A 10,394-nucleotide genomic window follows, 5' to 3' on the forward strand; every position below is an offset into this window, starting at 1 on the left:
CCGCTCCCCCGCCCTTGGCGCACCTGTGCCCGCCCCTGCCGCTGGGGGAGGAGGTGGGGCTTGCGTGGGCTCCGCCCCGCGAGGGACCTGGCTCGGAGAGGGTGCACCCCCAGCATAGCACCAGGGCTTCTGCCACCCGTGCCCGTAGGCTCGGCAGCGCGCTCTGAGGGCCGTAGCTCCTCAAGGCTGGGCCTCAGGATGGGAGGGGGGGCGGCAAACAGCGCGTTTCTTGGAAACCTGTGGTTTTCTGCCTGCTTTGCCTCCGCCGTCCTTTGTGGGCGAAGGATTTATTCCTTCCTAAATTCACTGTTCACTGGGCGCCTGCTCGGTGGCACAATGCTTGAGACCCAGCGGTGGCCACGCCAGGCTGGTCCCTGTGTCACTAGACAGAACAGCCCAGAGTAGTGGTGGTGGAATCATGGGGCAAAGTGATTTAAGGCTGTGTTGGGGAAAGCCCAAGCTGAGTGATCAAGGGCTGGGATGGTGGAAGAGGAGGTCATGATGGGAGACCAGACAGCTTCCCCATCCAGCCTGAGAAAGGGCCAAGAAGGTCTTCCTGGAGGAAGGGAGAGACCCATGAAAGAACAGCAAGCTCTAGGCCCTGCCTCTGGGGTTTCCAATACAGATAGGGAGACAAATACTTCACCAGGCAGCCATAGAGTGGCGTCCGGATTCTGAGGGACTGTGACAGGGAAGCACAGGCAGAGAGATCAGACTGGAGAAGAGGGGAGCTCAGAGGAGACAGCTGACCCACCTTGGGGGTCTGGGTGGGCTTCCTGGACGAGGGTATTTATGAGCTGACACTGGAAAGGGGGTGGAGTGGGGCGGGGATAGGAGTAGAGGACAGGCAGCAGGAGAATTAAAATAACTGCATTATTACTGAAAACACTTTAACAGTGTTACAAGGAAAATATTAATAAATTGGGGGCTTGGGCCAGGCGCGGTGGCTCACGCCTGTAATCCTAGCACTCTGGGAGGCCAAGGCAGGTGGATCATTTGAGCTCAGGAGTTCGAGACCAGCCTGAACAAGAGCGAAACCCTGTCTCTACTAAAAGTAGAAAAAATTATATGGACAACTAAAAACATATATAGAAAAAATTAGCTGGGCATGGTGGCGCACGCCTGTAGTCCCAGCTACTCGGGAGGCTGAGGCAGGAGGATCGCTTGAGCCCAGGAGTTTTAGGTTGCTATGAGCTAGGCTGACGCCATGGCACTCTAGCCTGGGCAAGAGAGTGAGACTCTGTGTCAAAAAAAAAAAAAAAAAAAAAGTTGGGGGCTTGCATGGAAAATAAGATCATTTGAACTGGGTGGTGGAGGAAGAGCTCTGTGAGGGGTGCCTTTGATAATGAACTCTAAAGGATGATATGGGCCAAGGGACAGCAAATGCAAAGGTCTTGAGATAACAGGGCATTCTGGGAGCCACTCCCACTATTCAGCCTCCCTCTTGGCATAATAATACATGACGAGGCGTAACTGAGTTATCAAAATGGTATTTACCTTAAACAATTAAAGTTTTTTGCCAGTCATCTTCTTTAATCTTGCAGTGAGGTCAGGGACTCAAGGTCAAGAGTCTGAATGTGAGGAAAAAGTTCTTTCCCAGCACTTGAATGCCCCCTGCCACCCAGTGCCACTAAGCCTGGGCTCGAGCTTGAAGACAGACAGGAATGTGGTGAGTGGTTGAGGCTCGGGAGAAGGCACAGGCCTCCTCATTTATTCATTCATTCACACATCCATCCATTCATTCAGCACATTCATTGAGCACCTGCTATGAGCCAGGTACTACTGTAGATACTGGAGAAGATACAACAGTAAACAAAGCAAAATTTCTGGCCTGTTGGAACTCACTTTATAATGTTGGGAAGAATGGTGGACATAGCATATTTGACACCTGGAGTGGATACTTTTTTATACCCCTCCCCTCTACCAGAAAATTATTTTCAATAATAATCATGTAAGAATTATTATTTTATTTGTTTTTTTAGTTTTAAAACAATTGAAAATGAATAAATTTCAATTTTAAAGATATTACTAGCTGGGTGCAGTGGCACGCACCTGTAGTCCCAGTTACTAGGGAGGCTGATGTGGGAGGATCGCTTGAGGCCAGGAGTTAGAGGCTATATAGTGCACTATGATCATACCTGTAAATAGCCACTGCACTCCAACCTGGGCAGCATAGCAAGACCCCTTCTCTAAATGAATAAATACATTTTTTAAAATAGATACCACTCAAGCTCTCAGTTTTCAGCTCAGAGGAGGCCAAGGTCCAACTTTCTTCAGTCATCCCAAATCCAGGTTCATCTGCCACCAGCCGCCTCCATGATGCTGCCTAAGTTCCACCCCAATGAGATCAAAGTCAAGTATCTGAGGTGGTCAAGTATCTTAACCAGTGGTTAAATCGGTGCCATGTCTGCCCTGGCCCCCAAGATTGGCCCCCTGGGTCTGTCTCCAAAAAAGGTTGGTAATGACATCACCAAGGCAACCGGTGACTGGAAGGTCTGGGGATTACAGTGAAACTACTCAGAAAAGACAGGCCCAGAGCGAAGCGGTACCTTCTGCCTCATCATCATCAGAGCCCTCAAGGAACCACCAAGAGACATAAAGAAACAGAAGAACATTAAACACAATGGAAACGTCACTTTTGATGAGATTGTCAAGATTGCTAGATGATAGATGTGGCACCAATCTTTAGCCAGAGAACTCTCTGGAACCATTAAAGAGATCCTGGGGACTGCCCAGTCTGTGGGCTATAATACTGATGGCCGCCACCCTCATGACATCATAGATGACATCAATAGCAGTGCAGTGGAATGTCCAACTAGTTAAAAAGTACAAAGGAAAATATCTCAATAAAGGATCATTTGATACCCCCTAAAAAAAGATACTACTCAAATTCAGTAAAATATTTCATGATGAATGATTAGTTGCACTTACCAAATAAAAATATTATACATTGCACAGTTCATACTGTTTTGCTGTTTTAAACACAAAAATTCCAAAGGAATACGTAGAATGATGGAATGGTTTCTTCATCATTGTGTTCATTGTGTTATTATTTTTATCTCTAATCTATTATTTAAATGCAAGAATATGTAGAATCATAAAGATTGGAGACTCAAACTGTATCTAATGCAAGCCCAAATGGTTCCAAATTGTTATGAACTTATTTTCAAAAGGAATACATATAGCAGCTGAGTCTTCATGTGTCAGGAGTCAACTATATACCTGGGAGTGCTCTATGTTAACTTTTCTATAGAACATTGTGGCAAATAGATGTTAGGGCAGCCCCCATGTTCACACCCTATAGAATCCTTTTCCTTGCGTGTGAGCAGGACCTGGGACTTGTTACTTTATCTTATATGACTCCTTTTTACAGTCTGAAGAAAGAAAGTCTCTGTGCTGCTGGTTTGAGGAAGTAAGCTGACTAGTTGTAAGAGGACTCATGGAAAGGGCCACATGACAAGGAACTGTAGGTGGCCTCTAGGAGCTGAGATTGTCCTTGGCTGATAGCCAGCAAGAATATGAAAACCTCAAACCTGGCCGGGCGTGGTGGCTCATGCCTGTAACCCTAGCACTCTGAGAGGCTGAGGTGGGAAGATCGCTTGAGGTCAGGAGTTCGAGACTAGCCTCAGCAAGAGCAAGAGCCCATCTCTACTAAAAATAGAAAGAAATTAGCTGGGCAACTAAAAATATATATAGAAAAAATTAGCCAGGCATGGTGGCACATGCCTGTAGTCCCAGCTACTCGGGAGGCTGAGGCAGGAGTATAGCTTGAGCCCAGGAGTTTGAGGTTGCTGTGAGCTCGGCTGACGCCACAGCACTCTAGCCCGGGTGACAGAGTGATACTCTGTCTAAAAAAAAAAAAAAAAAAAAAGTGCAGTGGCATCATCACAGCTCACTGCAACCTCAAACTCCTGGGCTCAAGTGATCCTCCTGTTTCAGCCTCCCAAGTAAGTAAGACTACAGGCGCATGCCAATACGCCCAGCTAGTTTTTCTATTTTTAGTAGAGACTGAGTCTCGTTCTTGCTCAGGCTGGTCTTGAACTCCTGGCCTCAAGCGATCCTCCCGCCTCGGCCTCCCAAAGTGCTAGGATTACCGGGGTAAGCCGCCACGCCCGGCCTATTTGTTGAGTAGAATGAGTGAATAAATGAACAAACCGGTGGATGCATGAGTGAGTGAATGAATGAACGCACGAACAAATGATGGCTCGAAGTGCTATGGTTTGACCTTCTTCCCTGGCGGCGAAGGCGGCGCAGGGATTCCTGCACCGTCCCCCGCAGCCGCCAGAGGGCGCAGACAGGCCCGGTCCCCAAGCCTCTGTCCCGGGACCCCGCCCCTCCCCGGGATTTAGGGGACCCTCGGATCCTGTCTATACCTGAACCTGCCGGGACTGTCGGCTTCAAGCTTCAAGCCAGCGCCGCGGCCTGCCCTCGCAGTGCAGACGGGGAAACTGAGGCCCCGGGCGGGAGGGGCGGGGCCGGTCCCCGGCGAGCCCGAGCGCCCGCCCCCGGCCAGCCCCGCCCCGGCCGGTAAGAGGCTGGCTGGGCGCTAGGCGAAGGCGCACAGCGCGGTGCCGGGCCGGCCAGCACCGGGATGGCAGCTCAGCGGCTGGGCAAGCGGGTGCTGAGCAAGCTGCAGTCTCCGTCGCGGGCCCGCGGGCCGGGGGGCAGCCCGGGGGGGCTGCAGAAACGGCACGCGCGTGTCACCGTCAAGTATGACCGGCGGGAGCTGCAGCGGCGGCTGGACGTGGAAAAGTGGATCGACGGGCGCCTGGAAGAGTTGTACCGCGGCAGGGTGAGGCAGGGGAGGGCTGTGGGAGTTCGGGGGGCGTGGGAGGGGGTGGTCTGGCACAGACCGAGCCTGGGCGTCGGGACCCTACGCTCTTGGGGCTTGGTGCAGGCTCGCTGGTGCACATGCAGCCTGGTGTGCACAAGAGGATACACGCTTGGCCGCCTGCTCTCAATGGCACTCGGCTTGTGGGCAGAGAGATACACACACACACGCACACGTGCACACTTGGGTCCCCAGAAATGTGTACAAACACCTGGGAAGGGCCAGGGGGGTTGCATATGGGAGTTGAGGAGGAAAACTTGGGGAGCCAGAACGTCCATGTCTGCAGACAGAGCAGGCGGAGGGGGATGTCTGCAGGGCAAACATAGACATGGCGATAGGGGAGATGCGACCACAGGGAGAACACAGCAAAGGCAGCAACAGCATACAGGTCTGTGCACAGTGACGGAAGCTCTCACCACTCAGACATGGCGACAGAAGCAAGAGCCATACACAAACTAACAAGGACACAAGCTGTGGTCACTTACGGATCAACATATGCTGCAGCCACAGCCACCCACGGACACAACAGCACAGGCCACGGCCATGTGCAGACACACAACACTACAACTACACTCGAACAGGAAATGACTCAGGTTACAGCTGTTCACAGATACACAGTGGTACAAGCTGTTGTGACATACAGACAATACCAGCTGAGATAGCTACCCTTGGATATAAAATGACTCAACAACCATCCATTGTCTCCTAAAGAAAAAACTATGCCCACCTATGCACACAATGACAGATGCTACAGCCACTCAGAGACACAAAACAACAGAGATTATAGATGCACCCAGACATAAAACAGTGTCAGCTATAGGCACACAAGGACGTGCAATGGCAGAAGCCACAGCTGCTCATGGGCACACAGGAGCATAAACTACAGCTCCGTATGTTGACATGTTGACGTTACATGAGGTCATCCCCACACGGTGGGCACTACAGCTCACCCTGGACACATGACGATGAAGCAGACACACCCAAGCCAGAGCCACACACCTCACACCTGTAGGAGCGTAGATGCCACATACCTCTGTACTCTCAGCCAGCCCTGCACCCTTGGACTACAGACAGACACAGGTACTTCATCCCTTGAGTCTCTGCTTGAAGTCACGCTTTCTACAACACACACGTACAGTACTGCTGGACACAGTCACAGGTACCTGATGTCATAACAGTACAGAGACACACCCAGACAGACACAGGGGACCCACAAATCCTCCTTAGCACAGCGTGACAACGGTAGAAGTCATGGACCTTCTACACAGTGACAGGCAGTCCCTCTGTTCTCAGAAACGCATGTGGGCTCATTCCTACAGGTGAACGAACCCATTTGCTAGGGGGTAGGTGGCGTCTATGAGACACGGTGGGCACTACAGCTAGCCCTAGACACATGATGATGGAACAGACACACCCAAGCCAGAGCCACACACCTCACACCTGTGGGACCATAGATGCCACATACCTCTGCACCCTCAGCCAGCCCTGGACCCTTGGCATTGGGCTCTGGCCCATGGGTAGCAATTCACATGTGTGTAACACACCTATAGACGCGCCTGGCCTTTGCCGAACCCTCTTCACCATTCGTGAACCCCCAACCACCCAGCCCTGAGGCCAACAACAGGACTTTGGGTGGGGGAGGAAGGAATCTGTAGCCTCAGCAGCTGGGTCCTGTCCTCTGCAAGGGTCCTGAGCCAGCCTGCATTTGGGCCACTGCCCCTAGAGGACATACTATGCGTCGCTTCTTGGCTGCTCAGAGTTTAACACATGACTCATCCCACCCACCCACATGGGGGGGGCCTGGGTGTTCATCCCCCTGGACTCACTAGGCTGCACTTTGGCCCTGGGGCTGGCCCAAGCCCTCCCCTCCTGTCCTGTCCCCTGGGGGAAGGGGCCGCCCCAGCAGGCTCCAGCCTGCCAGGCACTCCTCCTCCCCCGCACCTAGTGCTAAGACTTTTCCTTGAAAGGGCAGAAGCCAGCCCCTCTCCTGAATCCCAGAATCTGACGTTCCAAGACTGCACCAGGCCTGTTTTCCTCTGTGGGAACCAGGGCCAAGGGGAAAGACTCGTGCCAGCCCCGAGGACCCCAGGGCCCATGGGCCCAGCATCGGGCTGGTACAGGGCCCCAGGCCTCCCTCAATCCATCTGCCACCCCTCCCCCCAGCACCCAGATGTTCCCGCCTTGGCGGTGCTGTCCCTGACTGCCACTTTGTTGCTCCAGAACCCGCCAGCTGGGCTCTGGGGCCCGTGGGCCTCCTCCAGAGCCCTGGACAAAGGCAAGGGAGGGCGGGGAAAGGGACCCTAACCACCCTCCCTTCCTCGCCTTAGGAGGCAGACATGCCTGATGAGGTCAACATCGATGAATTGTTGGAATTAGAGAATGAAGACGAGAGAGGCCGGAAAATCCAAGTAGGTGGGGGGAAAGCTGCCCCCTCGTTCTTTACTTTGCACCTCCCTAAAAGTAATAGCAATAGTTAGCATGTTTATTGAGCACTTAGTGTATGCCAGGCACTGGTTCAATTGCTTTTCACTTATTAACTCATTTTAATCTTCACAAAACCCTACGAAGTAGGTGCTTTTATAATCTCTACTTTCCAGATGAGGAAAATGAGGCCCAGAGAGGTTTAGTCACTTGCCCCAGGGTCACTCAGCTCAGAAGGAGCAGAGCGGGGAGTCAAACCCCGGCAGCGTGTCTTTGCTTTCGTGGCTTATGCCATGTGACCCTCTCCTCCTCTCTGAATCTAGTGACCTAACCCTGCCTGCATAGCTTAGGCCCTCCAGCTGTGCTCCTCCCTTGAAGCCAGGTGGGCAGTCCACCCTGGAGTCTGACTTACATTTGTCTTGCTGCCTTGGGGCTTTTGGGGAGAGAGAAGGGGCTGGAGGGGAGTAGGTATTAGTCACTTACTGTTTTTTTTTTTTTTTTTTTGCGGGGGGGTTGTTTAGGGACTCCTGAAGTCATGCACAAACCCCACTGAGGTCAGTATCCCCTCCCCCATTACAGGCCCTGTCCTGTCCCCCTGGACCCTGATGGGGGAGGGGGACAAAGCTGGCCATGCCCCAGACAGGCAGGGGGAACTCTGGGGAGCTCTGTCTTCCTCATAGCTCCTTCTGGTCTCCAGGGATGTCCTTTGTGCCCCTCCTCTGTGTCTCTCTCCTCTCCCTGCCCATCTGCTGCCAGCCCCGTTGGTTATCTCCGCCCCCCCTCTGCGTCCTATTTCTGCCTCGCTGCCGCCTTCCATCCTTGGGCCTGGCTGCCCGTCTTTGGAGCAGCGTCCCTCTGTTTTCCCCGTCTACTGCCTCCAGCACCCTGGGGCTCCCTTCCCACCCCAGGGGCGCCTCCCCGTCCCTCCAGGCCCAAGCTGACCGGCCCAACCCTCCCACTTCCTTCCCTGCTTTAAAAGGGAAAAATATTCACATTTCTCTAACCAGCTCTGGGCAGCCTGAGGGACAAACGTCACTGTGTGTCTGTCTACCCTGGAGCTGTGTCAGGCCTCTATCTCTGGGGACCCTCCTGGTCGCTCTTGGCCTGAGAAACATGTCACTCTGCGTCTCTTTCTCTGTCCCCGTGTCTCCCTCCCGAGGTCTCTAGTGTCTCTCTGTTTTTCTCTCCCTCGGTGTCTGTCTCTTAGTCTCTGTTTCTGGGTCCCTGCTGCCTCCATTTCTCTCTCCTGCCTCCCTATCTGCCCCGTCTCTCCCGGTCTCTTTCTCTAGGTCCCCGTCTTTCTCTCCCTGTGTCTCTTTCTCCATTTGGCCCTCTCTTCCCCCATGTCTGTCTGTCTGTCTGTCTTTCTCCCCCCTCGCTTTCTCCTCTGTCACCTCTAAACCCCCTACCAGAGAGCAGAAGGAGGGCCCAGGGCAGAGGGACTGTGGCGGGGGTGCCCCTGCCACTCCCGTGTCCTCAGCACCCCCACCCTGTCCTCAGGACTTCATCCGGGAGCTGCTGGCGAAGCTGCGCGGCCTCCACAAGCAGCCAGGCCTCCGCCAGCCCAGCCCCTCCAGCGACAGCAGCCTGAGCCCCCGCCAGGACCGGGCCCGGACTGCACACCCCTGACCTCCCGCCTCCGTGGCCCCTCCGCGCTGCCCGAGATGCCGCCCTGGCTTGTTTATAAGTTGTATTTAATGGTCTGTAGCAGTAACACCGCGTGGCTGTCGTTCTTCTCCCTGGTTACCCCGGGCTTCCCCCTCACAACCTCCCTCTCTCCTGCTGTGTCCTCGTGTCCCCGCACCACAGCTGGGCCTGCCAGATGGAGAATCACTCCTCCTTGGCCAGAGAGCATGAGAACCCTGTTGACCCGGCGCCCTCAGGACTTGCATCCTGTCCTCACCTCCCCCCAGCCTGGGCCAGTCCCAGCCAGCAGGGCCCGTGTGTGGGTGTGGCGATCAGGGCTCCTGGGGGAATGACATCTGGGCCAGGGGAGATGCACATGACCAAATGTGGCTGATAATCAGCTCAACACAAGTCATCACACAGCAAACAAATCGCCATCCACTCCATGACATTTATTGGGCAGTTATTGTGTGCTTGGCATGGCCATTGGTACTGAGGCTACAAAGATGAGATGCTCACACGCCAGTGTGGGAGAAGGGCCTGAGTGCAGAGGAGTAGAGCAAGGTGTGCTGACTAGTCCAAGAGACTAGGGAGCCCTAGCTGGGGAGGAAGCTGTTCGCTCTTGGGGTGGTGAAGAAGTCTGTGAGGGCTTCATGAAGGAAGTAGCATTAAGCAGGGCTTTGAAGGATGCATAGGAGTTACATGAAATGGGAACCCCTATCTGAGGACTCTGAACTTGTGGGTGGAGGGATTGATATTGGGGAAAAGCCAGGCAAATATTGATATTGGCAGGATGGACCAATCAAGATGGACAATGTCCCCCAGAGCTGGGTCAGGGAAGCCCCCTACTGAACCAGGGTTAATCTTTTCATGCTGGGCATGGAGAGGCCTCAAGAGTCCCAGGGGAGAGGCTAGGCCATCAGAAGTGGGTAGTGGCTGTTTACCAGAAACTGCGGAAGTATGTCAACATTTTAATAACAGGTCTGGTCATACCAGTGGTCCCAGTTGTGTACAGTCAGAACTGGAGTGGGGCTGTGGCAGGGCCAGAGCTGGTATCTCTTCTGGGATATTTCACCCCAGGACAAAGCACATCTCCCATCTTGTCTATACTGACCCCGGGCTCCCATCCCCACCCTGTGCCACCCAGCAGCCCCGCCAGGATCAGGCACCCCTCCTCCCAGGGGGTCTGAGCTCCCATCTGGCAGGAAGAGAAGATGCTCTTGAAAGAGGAACATCCAGGAGTGCCCTGGCCTGTCCTTCAGGGGACCTTGTGTCCTTGTGCAGACAGACCTCAAAGCCTTCAGTGCCCCTCTTTCCTCCACACAAATGTATAGAAATGTCAAGAATGAACGAATCGCTCCTCCCTGCATCCCAGTGCCTGGACCTGTGTCCCAGGAAACCCCACTTGGGCCTTGGGGACTCTTTCGACTTCCCCCTCACAGAACCTGTTTTTGGTTCCTCATCTTTGTGGGGGCGGCATGTGCTCAAGACCCAGGTTCTAAATTCCTGGGTGTGC

At 53.7% G+C, this 10,394-nt stretch overlaps 1 protein-coding gene and 1 pseudogene across 1 annotated transcript; both read left to right on the forward strand.

Moving 5' to 3' along the window:
• The first annotated feature begins 2,301 nt into the window (after positions 1–2,301).
• LOC123624390 lies at positions 2,302–2,829 on the forward strand (annotated as a pseudogene).
• Positions 2,830–4,359: 1,530 nt separating this feature from the next.
• On the forward strand, positions 4,360–8,966 carry PPP1R14A (protein phosphatase 1 regulatory inhibitor subunit 14A). Its single transcript, XM_045532129.1, has 4 exons — positions 4,360–4,792; positions 7,159–7,239; positions 7,774–7,806; positions 8,753–8,966. Exons 1-4 carry the CDS (start codon positions 4,592–4,594, stop codon positions 8,879–8,881), a joined length of 444 nt encoding a protein of 147 aa, XP_045388085.1. The 5' UTR covers positions 4,360–4,591; the 3' UTR covers positions 8,882–8,966.
• Positions 8,967–10,394: the final 1,428 nt, after the last annotated feature.

The sequence above is a fragment of the Lemur catta genome, chromosome 19, assembly GCF_020740605.2.
Source record: "Lemur catta isolate mLemCat1 chromosome 19, mLemCat1.pri, whole genome shotgun sequence".
Taxonomy (NCBI): Eukaryota; Metazoa; Chordata; class Mammalia; order Primates; family Lemuridae; genus Lemur; species Lemur catta.